At 33.1% G+C, this 25,594-nt stretch overlaps 1 protein-coding gene across 3 annotated transcripts in view; it reads left to right on the forward strand.

Moving 5' to 3' along the window:
* The window catches only part of hfp (Poly(U)-binding-splicing factor hfp), an 84,441-nt gene extending 59,437 nt beyond the window's left edge, over window positions 1-25,004 (forward strand). For all 3 annotated transcript variants that reach the window (XM_085819165.1, XM_085819166.1, XM_085819167.1), the window contains 4 exons: window positions 4,051-4,240; window positions 4,332-4,705; window positions 5,295-5,484; window positions 23,207-25,004. In XM_085819165.1, the coding sequence (XP_085675291.1) occupies window positions 4,051-4,240; window positions 4,332-4,705; window positions 5,295-5,484; window positions 23,207-23,316 (864 nt within the window). In that variant the 3' untranslated portion in view covers window positions 23,317-25,004. The remainder of the gene's footprint in view (window positions 1-4,050; window positions 4,241-4,331; window positions 4,706-5,294; window positions 5,485-23,206) is intronic.
* Window positions 25,005-25,594: the final 590 nt, after the last annotated feature.

The following is a 25,594-nucleotide window of genomic DNA, read 5'->3' on the forward strand; positions in this document are numbered from 1 at the left end:
GCAGAACGCTTCTCTCATTTTGCATGACAATGTTCGGCCGCATGCAGAGCAAGCTGTGACTGATTTGTTCAAGCGATGGGGCTGGGAAGTGCTTTACCATACTCCAGATCTAAGCCCTTGTGACTGTGACTTAATTCCTAAGATGAAGGAACCACTTCGTGGCACTTGCTTCCAAACTGTTCCTGAGATTCTTGCAGCAGTAGACCGGTCCATTCAAACTATCAACAAAACAGGCGCTACTACAGGTATTCTGCGATTTCCATATCATTGGAAACGGGTTGTACACAATGCTGGCGACTATATCGAAGGACTGTAAAACATGATGACATGAATCACTTTTGTATTCCTTGTAAATAAATAGTTGCCAATATTAAAGTTCCAACCCTCGTATAAGGTCATATTCTGATGTTGAAGAAGGCACCTGATTGCATGTGACATCATTTAAGTTGAAAATTGTTCATTAATGTCAGCATTTTACATAAACAGCTGCTGTTGGCGACTTTTGTTTCAGGTTACTATAATTGACATGATATATTATTGCCACATTAATTCTTGTATTAATATTGAGAAAATGTTATATTACATTAAAATTATATCTCTACATTAACATGAATTATCAAAAGTTTTTGCTTCTTGGCTCGGCAGTAAAAAAATTATTACTTGTTTGTTACTTGTATAGAATGAACTAATTTCTTTCGTATTGAAATGTTTTCATACATTTTTGCCTTTGCTGCAGCTCGCTTATCTGGTGGCCACTAGTAAATAACTAAAGAGTGTAGACCATATATTACATAATTACTAAAGAACCTGTATGCATGCTTGTTCCTCACATTGTGAAAAAATAACTAGAGAAAAAGAATCAAATTTTCTGCTTGTCACCTAAAGTTACCAGATTTTGTGCACACCTAGTCCTTCACTCAAACTTATGCATGTCAAAGTAAAATGTCATATCGTAAGATTGGACATCTGCTAACAGCATGATTAGCTATACAAGGTGTATTAGTACAGCGGTGACTAACTCCGAGGAGACGTGAAACAATTTTAGCTTCTCCAATAATGGAAAGTAATCATAAACCATGAATTACCTTCATGAAATATTATATATCATGAAATTACCTCTTGAATTTCTGAAAATGAGCTGTTTTATATGTTGATTTGTTTCTCTTTATTTCTGACAAATCATTTTTAAAACTTTAGATCATCCTGCGTATATCTAAATATAAGATGTGAAACCATCTTATAGTCAGGACAAAATTATTACTGATTTGAAAATGCAAGACTGTTTAAAAAAGGTGGATACAGACTATTTTCTCAAATTTTGATCTACATCCTAGTTTCTTAAACTGTGGGTAGCGGAACCTGCAGCAGGGGGTTGCCAAAAATTGATTTGACATTTCTTTAACTTATTATAATAATTTTACAATTACCAAATATTTTTTCACAATGTATCTGAAAATAGGTAAAGATAAAACAATACGGATAAGTTAAAAATGAAAAAGTTTCGACGCATTCTTTTTATAATATAAACGTTCCTTTTACTTGCTTTGCACATGACGCTGTCATTTTGTGTGTTACTTATTCAAAATGTTCACATTATTCTATGGCTTAAAATTAGAAATTAAAGTTAATGACCTAAAGCTGCAATAGTATGTTACAGTACAAGTGAAGAAATTGACAATTTCACTTATGTATGTGTCAGATTTGTGCAATGCTTATGGGGTCCCACACAATTTTCGTAAATATTATGGGGTCCTGGGGTTTTGAAAAAAATCTCAGAGATAAAAAGGGGGTCATGACTGAGAAATGTTTAAGAAGCCCTGACCTAAACAGTGGGAAAAGCCCACCAGTGGCCGAGCGGTAATGTTGCTGAACACTGGTAGTTCGGTCCGAGATTCGAATCCCGCGAATGGGCTGGCTACATGGATGTATTTTTTGTGGTTTTCCCCATGTGTGATGTGTGTATACGAGCCAGTTTCCCGCAAAAAGTCGCGTACAAAGGCATCCCTCCCTTAACCCTTTCAGGACGGGCGTCCCTTCCACGCATCGCTAGAGATTGCATTCAGAGAACGGGTAATGCGTATGTGCATTTTAAGCTGGAACGTTTTTCTGAAGGCCACTAGATGGCATCCGATGTCCATTGCTTTTGAAATGAGCACAATTTTAATTTCCTGACCTTGAGTTTGATATATTCTGCTTGACTTAGGCATTTTACTCATCAGCTCTTGCGAAGGTGGGGGAGATGGAAAACGTAAACAGAGGTGAGCTCTTTAAATCGCTGCGTGTTAATGAAAACATTCGCGTGTCTGATTTATATCCAATTTCTTTTTTTATTCTATTTTTTCCTTTACTATATATGGTCTTTTAGGGTTACTATGTGGAGTACTGTTACGTTTTGCATTGCCCTTCAGATATATTCTGCTCTTTTTATTTTAGAAAGCCTCACCTCCAGTCTATTGTAGCGGAAAGGCGCTATTTATCAGAGGAAGAATAATGGTCAATGAACCATTTATTAACGCAGATGAGAGTGATGATTCATTTTCTAAAGAGTTAGAAAGTGATACTTCTCCATACTTCGAGATTTATCACAGTCTTCATTTTAAATTGTGTTACTTCTTACTGTAAATAGTCTTTATTGTGTTGTTTTATTAATTTAAAAATCTATTGATGAATTTTATCAATTAAAACTTTGGAATAATTTGAATAGCGCTTCCGAAAATTATTTTACAAGACAAGCAACTAAGTATATTTTCATGAAAAATAAAGAAAAAAAATGTTAAGTGCTAATTTTAACATATATAAGAACTCAAGTAATAATCTAAAAGAATACAAAAAATTACGATGCTAGAAGCGAGTCTTTTATATATATATATATATATATATAAAATTAGGCTTATCGATGCAAAACCTTCGTCCTGTACAGTGACTGCCTTCGATTCCCTTCCGTTCCGCACGAGCGTCTTAAACAAAGGTGTGCCGTTGCGAAAAGGTTAAAGCAGACAGCCCTCCCCTTTGCCGTAATCTAATAAACCAAACCAAACAGTGGGAAGAATGCATGGTTGGAAACGCTTTCTTGGCACGGTAGTGACGAAACAAAAGTCAAGAAAGTAAGGACACGAACTGGGTGAGAAAACATATTTATTATTTGGAGTAGAACAAAAACAAAGAAAAAAAACAGCATAAAGAGACAATAATCATCAAATCATCATCAAAAAAGGTGTTCAAAATTACGACCCGGACCGTTGAATCGAAGCTGAAGCCTTTGAATGTCTAAATTATAGTTTCTGGCAACCTTGTCTTGCTGTCACTTAATATCATCAGCTCTGCCAAGTTTTATTCCAGCTTTAGCTAGCCAATGTTTTAATATGCACTGTTTACTATCTTGGGCAGTCTTAAGTAGTTTATTTTGTGGCATATCTTAATTTAAATTTTCTCAAATAGTAGATCATTTGTCTCAGCGTTTTTCTCATTATTTAAGACTTAAATAAAAAGATTATTTTATTTTAACTTTTTCTAGACTTCGTGATTTATTTAAGAATGATCAAAAGCGTGCTTCCAGTCTAGTAGGGTCTGCTGGACATTAATACGAGCTTTTTAGAATAAACAGAAATCCTACAAGCTGGATTCATTAAATCATTATGTATTTTTCTTTTTTATAATAACTGTTGTAAGCGGCTCGTTAAATAGTATAGCTGTCTAATCAAGTCGCCTAGAAAATCTGTCACACGATATCTATCTATGCTTGCATATTGATAGTTTAAGTGTGCTTAGTTATAATTAAATAATCCAATACTTTCCTTCTCTTGAAACCACTGATTATTGGAGATAAAAATTATGTAATACCTTGTTGGAATAAATTTAGAAAATTCCATTTTACTTTCATGCAGTATATTCAGTATATGTATGTCTTCAATGAAGTGCTCATATGGCATTATGTAAATAGGTAAAATTTAGATAGTTATCCAAATTATTCTCAAAATATTGTCTCTGTATTTAATAGTAATTTTGTGAGTCGCTTATCTATTTTAAATTAGCATCTCTTTCTTTTCAAAGGCCCTAGGTTTGGGTACCCCTGCAGCAGTAGCTCCAGTGGTTACGGCTACTGCAACAGAAACTGCAGCACTAAGTCCTGTAATACCCCCACCTGGCCTTGCAATTCCTGCTATAGGAACTCCTGGACTTGTTACTCCATCCATTTTGCCTCAGCCTGTTCTAGCTGCAAATGCACCTGGCATAATAACAGGTATGTATTAAATTTAGAAGTATTCATTGTAATTTATATTTAGTAAATGAAAGATGAAAATTTCTTATTGAATGATCTTGCATTTTTATAGGTGTGACTCCAGTACGTCCACCTATCATTATTCCGCCTCCTGGAATAGTTACTTTGCCTATAGTGACTCCACCTTTAGGTGTACCTGTAACTGTTGTTAAAACAGAAGTCAATTCACCAAGTCCTAAAGTTGCAGTCCCACCACCAGTAATTAGTGATGCATCAAAGACTACTGTACCTGTCGCTTCAGCTGCACCTCCTGCATCTACAGCTGACACAATTACTAGTGATGCCCAAAAGCAGAAGCTCGAAGAATTGGAGAAGAAACTTGCTGAAGAGCAAGAGCCACAAACGCTGCAGCAGCAGGAAAATATGATGATTAAAGGAACAAATGCAAGGCATATTTTAATGCAAAAACTCATGAGACGAACAGAAGTAAGTTTAATTTCCTTTGTTAAATTGCTGTGCTTGTCATAGTAAATGATGTTTATATATATATAAATAAGGTATACATCATCTTCAAAGAAAAGAAATTTAATTAGAGCTATGAATTATTAGAAAAAAAACTTCAGTATGTATTTTTAAGTAGCTTTCCAAGTCAGTATCCAAAGAAATCTAGATCTGTTGTAGTAAAAATTATTTTAAAACCGTAAAAACCTTTGACCGTATAAATTTCAAATATTAAATCCAAACTAATGAAAAAGTAGCTTTTGTTATTGATCGCAGATTAATTGACTTGTCAATGTGAACAAACCAATCTCCTGTCAATTAATAATAACCAAATTAAGTGAGAGTGTTTTAACTTTTTTTAAAATAAAGATCAAATTAGTTATTTTGTTAATTTATAAGTTAAGAGCAATACTCAATTATTAGAAAGATTGGTCTACTTAAGCCAAAAAAAAATTTATCATAAATAAAAATCTATGGTAAAAATGAGTAGGAAATTCTTAATTTAAGGTATATGTTAAGAACTGAATTAGGCAAGAAACATATATTTTTTTAATTATTATTTATTTATTTTTAGTCCTCGGTTATTGTTCTGCGTAACATGGTTGGTGTAGAAGACTTAGATGATGATTTGGAATCTGAAGTAACAGATGAATGTGGAAGATTTGGAGTTGTAAATCGAGTTATTATTTATCAAGAACGGCAGTCCGAAGATGATGATGCTGAAATAGTTGTAAAAATATTTGTTGAATTCAGTTTACCATCTGGTAAGTTATTTTTAATTATTTGTTGAAATATTTATTATTTTTATACTATTGTTTTAGTGGTCAGAAAGATACTGGAAAAGCAGTAGTGTAATATTTAAGTGTATATTTTTGATGGAATAATTTGATTAGCTCACAAAGGAGGCTACCGATAGTGACACATATATGCAAGATAATTTACTACCACGTTTTTATTTCAAGCATCAACTTAAAAGCTTACACCCTATTGTAAGAAGAATGGACTACTTTAAAGCAGCAGTTCTCAACTGGTGGTACGCAAGTTATACGCAAAGAAAGAAAGTATATTTAACTATTAAATTCAAATGTTAAATACATCATTAAAGTTTTTTCTCTAACACTCGTAACTGAGCTTTGTTCAAAGACTTTAGCAAAATGTTTTCACAAATATTCTTTTAGCCATAGATATAACACAATTTATCATAAATTATGTTTTTAAAAGGAGAAATAGAAATGGATGTTGTATTTAATAGGAAATAAAAATAAGTTCCTATAAAAATATAATAGTATAGCATTAATTCTTTTAGAATTGATCGATTTATTAGAATGTTTACACTTTCCATTTCTGCCCTCATCTTGTGCTCTATTTTCAATTAGAACCTTTTTTTTTTACATAAATTTATTGATTCTAACGGCAGCCATTGTTGCTTTGTATTCCTTACTTTTCTATGCGATTTGAGAATATCGTCGTTTGTTTTCAAGAACTCATAATATATTGTGCATCTAAATATTTGTGAAAAAAATTATAAAGCAAACCTAGATTTTCAGAATCGAAAAATGGCTAGGATTGACTGAGCGAAAAAGTGATGGTTTACATAAAATTGTTTATTTAGCAAATTATGTTTCGTATACTTTAGTATATTTAGCTGATATTTATGGAAAGTTAAATGAGATAAATTTAGGATTACAAGGACAAAGTGTTACTTTTTTAATCGTTAGAGACAAAACAAATGCAATTTTAAAAAACTCGAGCTAATAATCAAAGAATTAGATAATAATATTTTAAGCTTTTCACCTCATTTAGAAAGTTTTCTAACAGAAAATAATTTGAAAATAAAAGAATTTGCATCTGACATTAAAAGTCATTATTTTCACTAATAAATAATTTTGAACATTTACTTTTGAATACACTTATTTTTCTTAAAGGTTATTTTTTATCGACGGACCAGCTTCACTGCTTCGTTTTTAATTATTTTATTTAGAAAAACATCATATACAGATATTTACAGTGAAGCAAAATACAATTTAATTGTGAGCTTCGGTTACAAGTAATTGCTCACGTCAGACCGGTTAGATTTCTTCTTCAAGTCTGCTGCCTCAATCGTAGAAGGCAATAATTTGGCGAGATTCGTTGGCGTAAAATGCGCCAACATCCCGCCCGGCCTTGCTATGTTCACATACAAAAACTTAACATAAATTTAATTATGAAATACCAGTATTAAAGTTTCAGTTATTCATGTAAACAAGTATAAAATATGTATAGAAAAATATAAAATAAGTGAACAAAACATGAATACAAAATTATTGAGAAAAATAATTTTCAATATAATTACTAACAACTGAGTAACATAATTCACAACTTGCTAAACTTCAATAGGCAATACAGCTATTTTATTAATTGTCCTTTTAAAGTCCCCTGTTTTGGTACGAACTTTTACAACACGGACTTTTCCATCAGAACCGTGGTACAATGATGTTATTCGCCCTAAAAGCCAATTGTTAATTGGCAGAAAATCTTCTTTAATCAAAACCATTTGGCCGATCATCAGATCATTTTTTTCAACCATCCATTTTGATCTAGATTGTAAGGTATTCAAGTAATCAGACTTCCATCTTTTCCAAATAAGTTGTATAGTTTTTGTAGTTTTTTGCCAACGACTTAAGCGGTTTTCCTTTAAATCCGTTAAAAACGGCTCAGAAATTGCTGTTATAGGTCGCCCTATCAAGAAATGACCTGGCGTCAGAACTTCGAAACTTTCTGAATCACTAGAAAGAGGAGTAAGCGGTCGCGAATTTAATATTCCTTCTATCTGAATGACAATCGTTTCGAATTCTTCGTAAGTGAAATGAAAATTGCCAATCGTACGTTTAAGATGGTACTTCACCGATTTTATACCAGCTTCCCAAAGTCCTCCGAAGTGAGGCGATTTGGGTGGAATAAAATTCCAATTTATATTTTCTTGCGAAAAATGATTAGCTAATTCTTTGTCTGGGAAATTAATGAGCTTATAAAATTTTTTCAATTTTGAATTCGCTCCAACAAAGTTAGTAGCATTGTCAGTATAAATTTTGAAACATTTGCCACGTCTACTTGTAAAACGTTTAAGTGTTGCAATTAAAGCATCAGAAGTCAAATCTGTTAATGTCTCAAGATGGATGGCTTTTGTTGCGAAACATATAAAAATACAAATATACAATTTATTCAGAATACCTTTACGTTGATTTTTAAATTTCACTAAATAAGGGCCACATAAATCAATACCTGTAATAGAAAATGGAGCTGAAACATTAACTCTTTCACTAGGCAAATTACCCATAATTTGTGAAGAAAGAGTGGGCTTACATTTAAAGCACGTTACACATTGATGTACTGTTTTGCGTGCGAGACTACGGCCACCTAAAGGCCAAAATTTCAAGCGCACTGCATTTAGCAGACCTTGTGGTCCAACATGAAATAATTTCCTGTGTAAACTTTCAAAATAAATTTTCCTTAATCTTGAACCCTTAGGTAAAATAGGAGGATGTCTTTGAGAATATGGCACTGAAGCATTCTTCAGCCTTCCTCCTACACGTACTATTCCTTTGTCATCAAAAAACGGAAATAAATTCGAAATATTACTTGGCAGTTTCTTTCCTTCAAGGAGAACTCGTTGTTCATGCTTAATCAACACTTCTTCGGCTTCTCTTACCTCCTCCACTGACAGTGGTCCTGTGTTTTTTACCTTATTCCTGCAATTGAAAATAAACCTGAAAATATAAGACAAAACATGGTTAATTTTATAACAATTGTTTGAAAGTTCTAAGAGGTCGTCCACAATAAAATGTTGAGAGCTGTCATTTAGCAGGGCTGTCTCTTTACAAGTCTCATCTTCAAAAGGAATTTTCCTTTCTCGCCGCAAAGTTTCTTTTTCGACTTGTTCGATGGTTTCAATCTCAGGAATAAATGGTTGCAAGTTCTTGAAACTGTCAGGCTGCATCAAGAATTCTGGACCTGTCCACCATCTAGAATCTGTCACCAAGGAATCAGCATTCATTCCACGTGAGAGAAGATCGGCAGGATTTTCTTTACCTGCACAGTGATGCCAAGAGTTGGGATCTGTCAAGCTGGTGATTTCGTTCACTCGGTTTGCCACAAATTGCTTCCATCGGGTTTTTGCACCCTTTATCCAAAAAAGTGCAATCTTGGAATCTGTCCAATGGTATTCAACAGAAGATCTTTGCAGATTCACGATTCTCTTTACCTTAGAACTAAGACGAGCTGCAACTAGAACACCCAATAGTTCTAATCTTGGTAAGGTTACACCGTTTAATGGAGCCACATGACTTTTTGAAGTTAGGAGTTTCACCGATATTCCACTGAGTGTCTTCACCTTCAAATATATGGCAGCGCCATATGCCTTTTTACTTGCGTCGCAAAAACTGTGTATTTCAACAATATCTTCCTTTGATGCAGAATCATTAACCAACCTAGGTATTTTCAAATTTTCTAAGTGATGAAGTTCAGCACACCACTTCTTCCATTCCTTTTCAATTTCCTTTGGTAAAGGTTCATCCCACTGAATTTTTTCATTCCAGAGATCTTGGATGAGGCATTTAACTCGAATGGTGAAAGGCGAAATTAATCCTAAAGGATCAAATATCTTCCCTATTGCTTGAAGTAAGAAGCGTTTCGTATTTTTGTCCATAGAAAGAAATTCCAAAAGATTTTTAGTATCCATAGTTAAATAATCTTCGTGCGTCTTCCAAGAAAGTCCCAAGATTTTAGTTTGGTGTGCGCCCAAGCTGAGAGTAGCGTCTGCAGGATAGGTATCGAATTCTTCATTCTTCCATTGCTCCATTAATTCAGCATTATTGCTAATCCACTTCCTGAGAACCATTCCAGCCTCTTCCATAATTTTCTTGGCATTTTTAGATACTTCAAGTGCTTCTTCAAAATCCTCGCTTCCAGAAATGAGATCATCTACATAAAAACACTGGTTTAAAATTTCAACTGTTTTGGGAAAATCTTCCTTGTATTTTTTAATATGATGTCTAATAGTAGCTGCTAACAGGAATGGGCTCGAACTGACCCCGAAATTTACTCGATTGAAACGGTAAATCTGTAAATTGGGCCTTTTATCAACACTTGGATCATCACTACTCCAAAGAAAACGAACTGCATCCTTATGTTCATCAGAGAGGCATATCTGCAGAAAAGCTTGTTTAATATCTGAACAAAATGCAATTTTGTTCAATCTGAAATTAATTAGTAAATCCAAAAGATTTGGATTTAAGTTAACCCCTGGCCACAAGCAGTCATTTAAAGAAAATTCATTATTTTGATGACTACCCGCATCAAAGACGATCCTAGTTTTCGACGTTAAACTACTTTCTTTACGCACAGCCTGATGAGGCAAATAATATATAGGCTTATTTAAAGCATTTTCTTTTGTATCAGGATTTACGATGCTGATTATGCCTTCTTTTAAATAATCACAAATAATTTCACGGTATTGTTGATGTAACTCAGGATCATGACCAAATCTTCTCCACAAATTCTGAAAACGCTGCCGCGCCAAGGAATAATTATCAGATAATTCTTCATAATGTTTCCTAAAAGGTAATTGTACTACATAACGTCCATTTTTAAATTCAACGGTGTCATTAAAAATTTCCATTGCCTGATCCTTTTCATGCAAAACTGGATCATCACGAATACCAAGTCCCTCTAAATCAAAGAAAAGTTTTAAAGTATTTTGAAGAGAGTCATTTTGCACAAGAAAACAATGTCCCTGATAAGAAGGTTGTATTTCGTTAAGCTTCCCGCATGCGATCCATCCGAATTCAGACTCTTTAAACAATAAATCATCATTTATTTTATACGTATTATTTTTCAAAACCTTAAAAAATAAATCAGCACTTATAAGGGCATGTACCTCTGAAGCTTCATAAAATGATTTATCAGCTAAATTTAAAAATTGTGGAATTTCTACTTTCGAAATATCTAACGTAGTACACGGAGTTAGTCCTGTTATCTTATTTACAATCAAGAATTCAACTGGTTCATTAAAGGTACATTCTTCATTTGAAATAAATGTATTCACTTTCCATTTAATATTTTGAATTGATCCATTAAGACCTGTAACAGGCATTTTAATTTTCTTCCTTTTTATTCCTAAGCATTCACTTATTTTATCTGTAAGAACACATATATTAGATGCGCTGTCTAAAATCGCACGGATTTTTATTCTTCGATTATTGGCGTCCCGGACATAAATCTCTGCAGTAGAAAAAAGTACACTTTTTCTTTTTTGTTTATTCTTGTTACTTAAAACACTCAACGCTTTCAATTCTGAGTCACCTTTTCCAGCGGCGGCATCGAGCTCACTTTTGTTTTGTCTAAGTGGCGTCACCGAGCGACAAGGAGTCTTCGAATGACCTTCATTATCCATGCATATTAATTTATTGTGTTTTCCCCCGCAAGCGCATTTAAATTTCGAGAGACACTGACTTTTCTTATGATTTTGCCTTAAACATAATTCGCAGAGTTTATGTGAACGAATTAATTTTAATCTTTCATGAACACTTAACTTTAAGAATGTATCGCAAAGGAAAATAGGATGAAGGCTCCTACACACAACACAGTTTTTATTTTTATTTTCATTTGTCAAAAGAACCTTCGATTTATGGGAAGGAGTGGAATTCTTATTTATATTAACCCTACTTCCGGGTGTAATATTTCTATTTATAGATAACAAAACTGATTCACGCTGTTCCAAAAATCTAATAAACTCATCAAATGTTGGAACTACTTTCGATTTGTGAGATAATTCAAAATTTTTTTTAGATTCTTTATCTAGTTTTTGAAGAAAAATATTTATTAGAAAAACATCACATAACTTGTTCTGTTCATATTTTAATACTTTCAAAGCGCGTAAATTGTTTTGTATACAATCAATCATACTTCTGATATCTTTCGCATTTTCGGATTGAATCTTTTCAAAATTTAAAATATTCTGCACATGAATGTCAACAATCAGACGTTCATTATCATAGCGAGATTCTAAAGCATTGTACAAAGATTCAAAATTATCAAAGTTACTACTTAAATGCTTAGCATCATTAGTAAGACAAGATCTTAGATAATACAATTTCTGTGAATGACTCAGCTGAACATTATTTGTAATCAAATCATCAAATTGAGTTTTAAATGAACTAAATTCTTCATATTTTCCTGAAAATTCAGGCAACACTAACGCTGGGATTTTAGTTTTGATTTGAAAATTTTCATCTACATTACTTTCAGTAACATTTACTGCTTTTGCAGAATTTAACTTATTGTAAGAATTAATGAGAATTTCAATTCTTACCTCCAATTTTTCCAGACGATCATCACATTGGTTTAAGTCGTCATCAATTTTGGTCAGATCATCATCTTTCATTTCACTTTGTGCGTAGCACGCACTTCGTAGTTCATCAACTTTTTTTTGAAGAACTTGAATGTTTTTTAGTTTAACTTTAAGTTCAACTAAGTCCACATCATTATTTGCAGTTTGCACAAAAGTTTCGAATCTAGTTATTTTCCCCTTTAGGGATGCTTTGCTTTTCATTAATATATCCATACCGCTGAAGTAGGCTCCAGGGTCGACGGAGCCAGATGAATACACTTATTTTTCTTAAAGGTTATTTTTTATCGACGGACCAGCTTCACTGCTTCGTTTTTAATTATTTTATTTAGAAAAACATCATATACAAATATTTACAGTGAAGCAAAATACAATTTAATTGTGAGCTTCGGTTACAAGTAATTGCTCACGTCAGACCGGTTAGATTTCTTCTTCAAGTCTGCTGCCTCAATCGTAGAAGGCAATAATTTGGCGAGATTCGTTGGCGTAAAATGCGCCAACAACTTTCCTGAGGATTATAAAAACAAAAATTGAATTAGAAAACCATTTTGTTCAAACATACCCGAAATTTTATCTCGTGAAGAAAAAGAACAGTTGATAGACATTTCCTGGGATTAAATTCTAACTCAAGATTTCAAAATTTGGCTGAATTAAAAAAAAAATTAAAGGCATTTGAAATAAAGCTATTAAATTTTTATTGCCTTTTTGCACAACGTATTTGAGTTGTGATAAGGTCACATAAAAGAAGAAGAGACTGAAGATTAATATGGACAAGGATGTCTCGTGAGAATAAGCTGAAAATTATTATTTTTTAACTTACAAACACGTTTTCAATAGTTGTTAAAATAGTCTTTATTAAAATAAATCGTTGGTAGTGTTTAAAAACGCAACCTCGAGAGCCACGAATTGCTCTCGCAGGTAAATGTATAGAATTTGATTTTTGAAAAAGATAGGTTTTTCTCTGCAGAATTGTATGTAGCTGCTGCTTTTTTTTTTTTTTTTTTTTTTTTTTTTTTTTTTTTAATTCAATAAATTTTATTATGCTGTGTTTTGTTTTCAACCTGATGTCACAACCCAGGGTTAGCATAGCGGTTTCGGCCACTACACCACAGCAGTAAATATTAAAAGTTGGTGGCAGCTTTTAGGGATTGTTCCTGAGAGTAAATTTAGGAACGGGGACTTTTCGCCTGTGAACTTGAGTTTTATGTAAACAGTCAAGACTTTCTTCTCTTCAAGAACGATCTAATTTTGCGTGCAAGGACAGTTCGCGTGGTGAAGCCTCTTCAGTGACAAGTGACAGTGTGTCAGAAGGGAACGCCTGAGGAAGCGTGATCTAGCGCCGCAAAATAGTGAAATTTCCCGGAAGAATATCCAAGTAGTGCAAGGAGAATCAATCGAAGGCGTCTTTAAAATTGGTGAGTACCATTTTTGTGGTTTTGGAGAGGTTATGCCAGTTATTCGAGACTAGGCTTATTTTGGATATGGAGCAGGAAAAGGTTGCCTCTTAATTAGCATTTTTTTATATATACACTTTGTTTGTAGGCATAGGTATTATCATTAAATGTTGTAAGGCAATTTGTGTGTAGGTTATTTTTCTTTAATTTTCCATAATGAGTGAGTTTATGAGGAAATTTACTAAAGCTCTACTATTGGAGTTAGCGGAGGAGTTTGAAACAAATGTGTCTCAGGCAAATAGAGTAAGAGAAATTAGGCAGGCTATTCTAAATGCTGAGGACTATGAAGAAGAAGCTGCGAAAGAATACGCGGCAGGAATTTGGGCTGCGGCTGAGAAAAGCAGAAGAAATAGCCGAGCAAGAGAGAGCAGAACGGGAGCGAGTTTTTGAATTGGAAAGGTTAAAACTGATGAATGTGGTTCAGACTAATAGCCTAGCTTCCACAGTTTCGAAAGTTGAACAATCTAGAGAAAAAAGGTTAATTTGAAAGATCTAGTACCGCATTTTGAACCGAGTAATATAGATATTTCATTATTAAACAGATTGAAGAAGTGTCAGGAGCTGGCTGTAGAGAGGATGAAAGAGTATCAGAGTAAAAGGAAACTGGTATAATCGCAACGCTGTTACGAGATGTTCGAAGGTCGGAGATCTCGTGCTTGTTTTAGCCACGTCTAAACCGCACAAAATGGCTCTGAACTGGATAGAGCCAGGTAAAGTAACTAGTGTGATTTCCGAAACCAATTATATGGCAGAGATTCCGAGTAAGCGTAGCAGTGATACCATTTATAAATTGTAAATTTGATGAAACCTTGACTATCAGCTCCTCGAGTTTGTGAATCTTGTGACGGAGGAGGTCATGGAAGATATTGAGGGAGAAGTGGATATTCCTTATTCCTTGGCTGATCCAATTCAGGTAGATTTTTTGAAAATAGTCAGAGATAGTAAGCTAGAAGAAAGAGCTTCGTCAGAGGAATAGGAAAATTCCAAGAAGTTATGGAAGTATGGAGCGGTGTTTTCATCTGACCCCGGCTGTACGTTTTTGGTCGAAATGAATATTAAATTGTTGGATGAGACTCCAGTTAGAGTCAGGCTTTACTGAGTGTCGGCGAGACAAACCGACATCCTAAACGAGGAAATTAAGCGGTTGCTTGAGTTAGGAGTCATAGAAGTCGGGCAATCTGATTATGCTTCGCCTATGATCTTAGTAGAGGTCCCGGGTAAAGATCCTCGTCCTTGTATAGACTACAGAAAATTAAATTCAAAAACTATGACTGAATTTTTCCCTCTTCCCACTATTGAAGAAGTGGTAGAAAAGTCAGCGCAGCTCCATTTATCACAATCGTGGATCTAACCAAAGGATACTTCCAGATACCACTCACAGAGCGTGCACGGAGGTATGCCGCATTTGTGACACCTTTTGGATCTTTCATCCCGAAGAAAATGATGTTTGGGCTTTTTGTAAATTGATCACTCAAGTTTTAGGAGGGCTGGACAATTTTGTTCTACTGTATATTGACGACATCACAGTCTTTTCACCGACTTGAGACAGGCATATGAAGGATTTGGATGTGGTTTTAGGTCTCCTTCAGGAGGCTAAATGACTGTTAAGCCCTCGAAATGCAAATTCGCACAAGACCATGTTAAATTTCTGGAACATGAAGTAGGGTCTGGGAAAAGGTCACCTAGTGAGGCCAAGATTCAAGCGATCAGAGATTTTCCGATCCCCACTACTAAAACACAGATACGTAGCTACCTTGGTACTGTGGGCTACTATGCAAGGTACATAAAAGACGACGCCAGTATTGCCGCACCTTTGACAGACACTTTGAAGGGGAAAAACAAAAAAACAAAAGAGTGCGACGAGGCTTTCAATAAACTGAAGACCAAACTAGTAAAAAGTCCGGTTTTATTTGCACCAGATTATTCTAAAGAATTTATTGTGCAGACAGATGCCAGCTTATATGGTGTGGGTATTGTGTTGTCTCAAATTCAGGATGGGGAGGAACACCCTATACTGTATCTTAGCAAAAAGTTTACTAAAGCGGAGCGAAATTATAGCACCATTGAAAGAGAACTAGCGGCCATTATTTATGGACTGAAGAAACTAAGTAATTACTTAGACTGACAAAAATTCAAGATCCAGACGGATCATAATCCATTGACTTTTTTAAACAAAATGATGGGATCAAATTCTCGTTTGACTCGCTGGGCATTGTGTCCCCAACAGTACAACTTTGAAATTGTTCATAGGCCAGGCAAATTACACGGTAATGGTTTGAGTCGTGCCCTAGTCTAGTGACTGAATATCACTAGTGGATACAAAGTAAGGTAAAAAGTAATGAAAATGGGTGAAAATGACTTTTGTAGAGTTTTGGAATTATATTTGTGTAGATTCAAAATTGCTTACATTGTGTGTTTCATTTTCAAAAAAAATTGTTAGAATTAAATGTTTTATCTTAAGTATTAGCATTGTGTAAAATTTGAGCAATATGCTTTGTATAAGGCACACACTAGGAGTAGTTTAAATTATTTTTGTTGTATTTGTGCGGTTATGTTATCTAAAAATAAGTGCAGGGTAATGTAACTGGCTTCTCTATTATCACTTAAATGGTTACCACTTGTGTTTTGAAAGCAGTGAAATGTATTTAGAATTTTTCCTTTCATAGTCAAGAAAAATTTCTTTATGAGGGGAGGAGTTGTGATAAGGTCACATAAAAGAAGAAGAAACTGAAGATTAATATGGACAAGGATGTCTCGTGAGAATAAGCTGAAAATTATTATTTTTTAACTTACAAACACATTTTCAATAGTTGTTAAAATAGTCTTTATTAAAATAATTAAATCGTTGGCAATGTTAAAAACGCAAGCTCGAGAGCCACGAATTGCTCTCGCACGTAAATGTATAGAATTTGATTTTTGCAAAAGATATGTTTTTTCTCTGCAGAATTGTATGTAGCCTTTTTTTTTTTTTTTTTTTTTTTTTTTTTTAGCATTCAATAAATTTTATTATGCTGTGTTTTGTTTTCAACCTGATGTCACAACCCAGGGTTAGCATAGCGGTTTCGCCCACTACACCACGGTGTGAACAAGGATTTTCTTCCACGTCATATTTAAAAAATATATACAGAATGAAATTAAAAGTGGATTCAAATTTTGCACTCCATTTTAGAATTATAACTTTTAAAATCTTAAAGATAATTAAACTGGTAACCAGTTTTTAATCTAATATTTTTTCTGAGTGCATCTTTAATACAAATAGCCAACAGATTGTGCAAATGGCAAAATTTATGTATATATATATTTTTTTTAATATTTCTATTGAGAAATTGAAAAAAGGTGATTGGATAAAGGTGGTGTGGTGTGAATCGCCATATCGAGAATATGGCAAAGAACACTAAGGCTATTTGCCTAAGGGGGGATGCCTTCGTGGAGGACTTTCTAAGGGAAACTGGCTCATATACACGTTACACATATGGAAAACCACGAAAACGCCCATGCAGCCAGCCCATTAGCAGGATTCGAACCTCGGATCGAACTACCAATGTTCAGCGATTTTACCGCTCTGCCGGTGGTACAAAAGATTTTCAATTTTTGTTTAGATGGTACGCATTAATCAAAAGGTTAAGAACCCCTGCTTTAAAGTAAAGGAAATACACACATTACCACATATCCAAAGTAAATGTGCACCAAAAGGTCTCTATTCCACATTCAGCAAATATTTAATAACAAAACAGACCCTAATACAGAAAATGAAAATGATGGATATGCTCCCCTCAGAGAGGAAGTTTTTTACACTGCATTACAATATAACTCAAGGTTGATTGTTAGAACAGCATCTGCATGGTAGCATAACGGTATTTCATAAGTGGACTGCATGCTGTGCATACATGACATTCTCTCAGTGAATAGTGGCCATACATGGGGTAAAACCAGCTAACCTAGGTTGAACAGATCTCCATCCTCAGTATAATACAAAAAGTTTATCTCCTTGTTAAGTTTTATTTGTGTCATTTAAAAATTAAATTTTATTTTTCACAATTGAATATCATGCTGTTCCACATAATGGTTCCTGGCATTTTTAAATTCCCAGTATATTTTTTAAGTTTTAAACTTTTCATTTACCATCTCTTCAGTACACAATAGCTTACTATATTTGTTTCAGAAAGTTATATTTACTGTTAGTTGAATTCTTAATACAGGTAAGACTGGTGTTGCAGGCATCTCGAAAAAGCAAAATTCAGATTTCCAAATTATGATCCTGTCACCTCCTAAATTTACCAGCTGAAAGAGGGGCAGCTTCTTTACCAATAAGTATGGATGAACACATTGTTGATATTTATTATTATTTTGAATGGAGTTCTAAAAGAAAGGGAAAATTGAAACAATTCCAGCAGATGCATAATACTGAAATAAGAAAAGTTTTGAGACATGTACATGCTGATTATCTTTAAAATAAGTGTTTGTCTAGCATCCTTGCCCAATGGAATCCATTTTTTAAAGAAGCATATGCTTCTAGAGTTAAGGTTAAAACTTATAAAATACCTAAGGTAAATGCAGATGTAGTTTTTACTTCCATTGCTAAAGCTAAGTATGAGAAAAATTAATTAGGACTAAATTTAGACCCAGTATTAGTAATGAAACATTAGAAAGAAAAACTATTAGCAAAAGCAGGCCTATGTACAATTGCTCCTAACAAAATTATGAAAACATAATTTTCCACTTTTCATAGATTTTTGTACCATTTTCATTTAAGAAATAGTAACTATTTAAAGTTGATTCATTATTTAAAAATATTTTTGTCAATGAGTTTTTTTTTTTTTTTTTTTTTTTTTTTTTTTTTTTTTTTAATGTCATCGGTTGCCAAGTATGCAGTAATAATCATATTATGCACTTCCACAACAACTTCAACAGGAACACACGTATCCCGATCGCAGTCTGTTACATATGCGTCCAGTTTCTTAAAATTGTTTTACCAATGCACTCGCACCGCTTTAGCATCATTTGTTCTGTTCAGATAAAACACGTTTGAACACCTGATTGAAGAAACACTGCTTATTAAAGATTTTCACATGCATATGGTGTTCTGTAATTGTTGCTTTTTTGTGAATTGTGCCAAAGTGGATTAATTCACCTCCATTTCTGTGTTGTCATTGTTCCTTTACAATGCTCTTTTTTGCAGATATTTTATATGGCAATTTTGATCATATGTCTGTCTTTACAGTGCGTTTTGTAATTTTTCAATGCACTGGGTACTTTATGTAGGAAGAAATGAATGTGGCCATTTTAAAATTATCACTGTGTGGCCGTGAGAGCTCCGTTGTTTTAAATCATCACAATCTTGAGCACGTATCTTCAAATAATGATGCTTGAAATTACACTTTGATTGACTGAGCGGGGCCACTAGGGCTCATATATCATGAAGGGTATGATTATCCGGTGTATCAAATTTAAAGCATTCTTATGTTGACAAAAAAAAATTTATTTTTGAGGTCAGTACACAAAGCTACTGAACTAGCATGCGTTGTTGGCAGGTTACAAAATGCAAATGAAATAAAATTCTTGTGACCTGTTAAAATATAAGAACATTAATAATTGGTTCTATTTAATTAATAATGAGTATAATAGTTGTAGATGTGAAAGATCTGAGATATGAAATTTGTGAAAATGCATTGGCAAAATATGCAGTCTTTCTTTCTAAATTTGGTGTGTAGATATGAAAGGTATTGTAAATTGTAAAAGACTTGTTCATAATTCTGAATTATGTACCAAATATGCTTGTGAATCATGTAAAGTAAATTGTGCTTTAAATATATAGTGAAATTTTAAAAGCTGTCAGAATAAATTTCACAGCATTAAACTATAAATTAAAAATATATTCTGACTGTATTCTCTTTGTTAGAGTTAAAAATTCTTGTAGATTTTTCTTAAATATGGATTGGTAATGGTCTTAATGCTTTTTTTTTTCCACTTTGGAAAGCATATTCTGATAAATAGTGCACTTCCTGAGTTATCCTAGAATAATTTCTATTGAAATGCTGCTAAGTTACATTCCGAATGCATTAACAGAACAATTATAAATTTATCTAAACCTCTGACCCATTCTTTAAAATCAGTGACAGGCTAAGATAAAATAACACGATGAACAATTTTTAATTTAGAAGTCAAACAACAAAAATCAGCGTTATATTTGCAAATTTTCACACGACTAGTTTTGATTGTTTTACGGAACCATCATTATCAGCTGACAAATGAATGAGTTAAGATATAGTGATTAGTTAAGATAAGAATGGCTGGACAGGAGTTAAGTTACTGGCACCATCTATTGATGAAACAAGAACTAAAACATAATTTCCTTAACCCTTTGAAGGATATACCGATTGTTTGTCAATTTTTTAACCTCCGAGAAAATGCTAATTTCTCTACACCAAAAGTTATAATCGTAAATTGCTAGTGTTTCCTTTTGATTCTAAATGGCAGCACCACCCAATGAATGCTCAATATTTTGCAATTATGAAATTAATATACATTGTTCCAAGGTATCATGTTTGAAGATTGATAAATTCTATTGTAGGGAAAGAAAAAATAAATGTAAAATATATGACGTACACATGCTGAACCTTTTAAATTTACTGCATTTCAATCAAAAGTGATAATTAAAAGAAGATTATTTATACGTTTTTAATACCAGTATATAATATATGCCAGCATCCCTTCTGAGGATACCTTGCCAATAGATGGCAGCACCAGGCTTCTCCTTCTCTACTCTGTGAAATAACAGCATTTCTTTACATTATAATAGTTTATGATGTAATAATTAATGTCCTTATGATTAACTTACAAGTTGTTTAGAATTCAGTATTATGTTCATGAAGGGATGGGGAATGTACTGACTCTGCACTAGGACTGAATACAAATATATTTGTTTCTTTTTTTTTTTTTTTACTCCGCTCGAGTTTCATTCGTCTCTATTTAGCTAAAATTTTAACTTCAGCACTTCATCCTTTCCTAAGATAAAGACTCGGTGGTTTCAAAATTGCCGTCTGGGGTCAAAATTTTACACGGTTGTAGGGGTTAAATGTGGCATGCTAGCCCCCAAAAGACACCCGTTGCTTCGTGTTTTCCAAAATCCTAGAATCCAAGGAAAATGAAAGGAGGTGATTGACAACTGATTTGTCATTTCGGAGTCACGCCTTCTTCCCTTTGTGTGGTGTGATAAGATCACACAAAGAGAAAATACGGGAAATGGAAGTGCACTTAAGGTCCATCCCTTAAAGTAATCAGAAAAACTGCTGATTTGAAAGCATGCTTTTATTCTTACCGTCTTTGTTAATTTCAGATAAGAGACTAGGGAATGCAAGAGAAAATAAGGGTTAGGTTACAAATAAGTTGAAATTGTTGTTTTTGAAATAAATTTCAAAGTTGCTGAAATAAGGGAAAATATTTCTAAGGCCCATTTGAGATGCAAACTAGAATTTATCCAAAAGATGAAAAGGAGCCCCTAGGAAGCCAAAGGAGTTAAAAATCGAAATAAAAGCTTTGAGGTGTATAAAGTTGTTTAACGGCGTTTCTTCCTGAACAAAAAGATATATTACAGCCTATATTTACAAAAGATAAAAAAAAGGGGCCCTTACGGTCCTCGTTAATCAAAAGTGTGTGTGCATGGGGGGGGGGGCAATTCTTGGTATCATAGCATGAACCATGGTTTTCTTATATATTATCTAAAGTATAAAATATGACTTTAAAAATGCAACATACTTTCTCATCTGAGTCGTACTGTTTCATTTTTTTAATTTTTTTTTTCCAGCAATTATCTCCATGTAATATTATACTAGTTCGGTTACAGCAAGATACGATTTACGAATGCAGTGGTATATTTGCTAAATTTTTTTATAAAATAATAATATTGAAGTTAAATCAAGTTAAAAAGCTTTTTACCCATATTTTACATAAGTATGTTCAGCTGGGTTGCATCATCAAAGTGCATAAAAATATAAATTTTACTTTTAAAATTTAAAACATAAATTTTACTTTTAAAATTTAAAACATAAATTTTACTTTAACCTTTTGAAGACGGGATGGCCATTATAGTGGCCATAGAGTCCTCTCTTTGAAAAGACGGGGTTGTCCACTTTAATGGCCATGTCTTTTTCCCCCATTATACAGGCTGAAAAGTGGGGTGAAATGTCAAATTTGACGTCCCTGGGGTTTTAACCACTTATCTCTTTCAAAGGTCTTCCTTTTGCGACATAGATGCACCCCTCTGAGAATCCATTAAACTACACACAAGAATCTTTTTGCAAATAGGAGCTGATTTCTTAAAGGGGGAAAGCATTCGGTTCAAGATTTCCCGTCCTTTGGTAGCTTTAACTGCTACCAAAGTCCCGACCTCAAAAGGTTAAGAAAAACTTGAAATTTCTACCGATATTTTAAAAGTTTTTGTCTTCAAAACTTGCATAAACATATTCAAGCACCCATCTGTACAGATGCACGTCAAAAGTACACAAAATTAATTTGAAAAAAAAAATTAACAGTTGGCAGCTACCTGGAAAAAAAATGACTTAGGGGCGCCAGTATAAAATATATACCGGCTCTCAAAATTTAGGATTTTGCTCTAGATTTCTTTTAAGTCTCAATTTTGTGTCTTTAGGTCCATAAGGCAAGCATATTGGCAAGCAATTAGTTCACGCAAAATTTTACCGCAATTTAAATTATTTTATGTACCGCCCATTAAAGTGTTAAAGGCTGAAGGCAAATGTGGATTGGAAATAGCGTCATTAACTAGAACAGAAAGAATTTTTTGAATGTGAAATGCCTCTAGAAAATCTTATTCACCAGTGAAAGATTTTTTTGAATAATTTTGGCTGCAGAAAAATTCAAAACATGATTTTCAGACTAACAGTGCTTAGCAACAGAGGACTTCTGTGTTTCCTTTTTTCTAACATAACATATGCCTCATGTACCTTAACTTGAAATTTTAAAGCTCTGTTAGTTTGACCAATGTAAATTAAGCCACACTGACAAGGAATCCTGTAAATGCCCCAGAAATTCATATCTGGAATGGGGGTCATTGAGTATGGAACTCTGAATTTTATTGATAGAGAATAAACGACCCGAAAGTTAAATTTCTGTAAAATACGTGCAATTTTATAACTAATTGATGGAAAGAAAGGAATGACAACAAAATTCTTATTATCTCCTAAAACAAGAGTGTGCGCCATGCTTGATCCTGTGTTGCAAGAGTAGTAGCTTTACTAATTGCATAGTTGACCATATTGCTTCCATGTGAGATCATATTCCATGTTGAAGGTAATTTTCCTATACCAAACTGACACATCTGATTTATTCATTTTATACGTGTGTGTAATTTATACATAAATTTCTATAACACCATAACTGTCTGTTAATAACTTTTCATGTTAATTTATACCTTACTATGTGTTTTATACTGTGGGTCACTTTCATTAAATTATAATGTAACTTTCTAGTTATTGTCATTTTTGTGGATTTTCCTTCATTTATGAACCAGTGAAATGTACATTTCATTGTTCAGTATTATCTTTTCAATACAATAGTATCAATATTTTTAATAATTTGTCTTATTTAGTAGAAGTTTAACATGAAAGTAATTCTGTTTTTCTCCCCCCACAGAGGCCTGTAAAGCACGAGATGCTTTGAATGGACGTTTTTTTGGGGGACGAATAGTTAAAGCTGAACTATATGATCAGACATTGTATGAAGCCAATGATTTATCTGGGTGATAGATTTGTATATATTTATGTACTTAGTTTTAATCAGATGAAAACTTTGAAACTAAAAATCGCAAGTGGAGCATCTGAATGTCAAAGGATATTAGTTTGTATATATCATTCCGTTTTGTGTATGATTTTTATTATCATGTGATTCCTTTCAAGTAATATTAATGTTTGGCAAGTCAACAAATTTACATATTTCTCATTTTACTTTTACTTTAACAGTGCTCTGTATGAATTTATAATGCTTTGGAAAGAAAATACAGATTTGTAATTTGCATTTAATTGTCACAATCGACCACAGTCATTGGTATATTCGCGTGCAACATATTGGCAAGCAATTAATTACGTAAATGAGAAGCCTGGTAATAATGAGGAGCTTGCCAAACTTAAGATTGCAGTTATTCTTTGTCTGGTATAATTTTTAAGAAAATTCAGTAAAGTAATTATTAACATTCAATTTTAGAAACTTACTATTTTTTTAGAATCATTTCATGGTTGTTTTACTATTTCATTATAAATCTGTGGCTCTACTAGTGGAAAGAAATTTTGCTTCCCTGTTTCAGTCTTCTTTCAATATGAAAATTGTAAATTTTTGTGCTTGTTGTAATGCTGAAACCACAGCTTTTAAAGCCAGGTATCTCAGTAACGTAATGAATTGCTTGCTTGCATGCGAAAATTATCTTTGGCTGTGGTCGATTGTGATACAGTGGTTTCAGCATACTAAGCACTCGTCCCAGGTGTTCTCTTTGTAAATACCATAGCTTATAAATGAAATTATCATCATTCATTAATGAAAAAAACTGGGAAATTAATTTTAAGAGTGGCCTTTGTGTATGAGGAAAATTCTGCAATTTGCCAAATGGGGGTGGCAGGTTACATAGAGTGGGGACAGCTTACAAATAGAAAGACCGTTAATGTTTTAAGTTTTGACTTCAGTGAAGTCTAATGCTGGCAGTTCATAACTAAAAAAATAGCCCTTTTTATGTAATATTGAAAATTTTGATGCACTATTCAAAACTAAACCTTCTGCTTTTCCTAAAATTAAAATTATAATTTTTTTAATGTTGAAATTTTATTACTTTTCTAAGTTTACTTTGAGCTTTTGAAAGACATTGGTTTTAATTTTCCTTTGTGTATTATGATTTCAAGATTTGTATTCTTAGAATTCACAGAAATTATCTATTAATTGTCACTAAGATGATCTGAATGCTTATTTTATGTAAAATTATCAAAAATTCAAAACTATCTTTTCGAAATGGATGATCTGACGTGTAGTTGATATACACATAACTTTGAATTCCATTTCGGTTTCTGATTATTTTACAGTTAACTAACTTAATTATCCATAATTCTTCCACGTTTATGATTAGAGAATTTACTGAAATATTACACATTTACCTGTAACTTGTGCGTCGTTCTCTACAATTGTTATCAATCATTTTACCTATGCATCAAAGACATATCGTTGGCAGAGAAAATGACAGAAAATTACCTCTGCAATATGTAAAAAAAAAAAAAAATATGTGTATGCAATAAAACTAAATGTTCCTGCTTTGTGTATGGACGGCCAGACCATGATGCTTGTATAAATTATTGTATATAAACATGTTTCTATTTCTTGTTTCATTGTGACTGCCCATTGTTTGTGTCCTTTCTATTATTTTGGGCTTTAAATAAATGTGTTTTATGTTTTCTTCCAGTTGTTTTATTTATATTTACTTATACATACTGAAAAATTTATTTTGTTAATCAAATACGAATTGAGATACAAATACAGAACTTCAGAATATATTTTATTCTTCTGGTCAGGTATAAAAAAGTTCCATTTAAAAAATAAATTAATCAAAAATTCAATCTAATTTCTACAGCTTAGCCGCAGAATTTGTTTATCATACATTGTCAATTCGTTCGTTTGGATAATTTACTTAATTTGCAGATATTTTGAATCACTGCCTCAGAAATATCTATGCACTAATGATAAAATGCAGTTTTTACAATAATATTAAATATAAATTTCCTTTTCAAGAAACATCAATTTTATGAAAATCCTTTAAAAGCAAATTCCAATTAATTTCTAAATTTATTCTGCTTTTCTGGTCTAAATTTATAACTGACCAACTATTTTTACAAAATGGCTAACTTCATGAAATACTGTTCCATCACTCTAATGGATATATTGTATTGGCAAGAAATTAACATGCAACTGTATCTCTCTCTCTTTTTTTTTTTAAAGCGCAAAAGGTGTTAGCCCATAAGGGCTATTAATGTTTTGCCATTTTGCCTT

This window comes from Stegodyphus dumicola, chromosome 6 (assembly GCF_044657685.1).
Source record: "Stegodyphus dumicola isolate Sdum_Otavi_A_Nest chromosome 6, ASM4465768v1".
Taxonomy (NCBI): Eukaryota; Metazoa; Arthropoda; class Arachnida; order Araneae; family Eresidae; genus Stegodyphus; species Stegodyphus dumicola.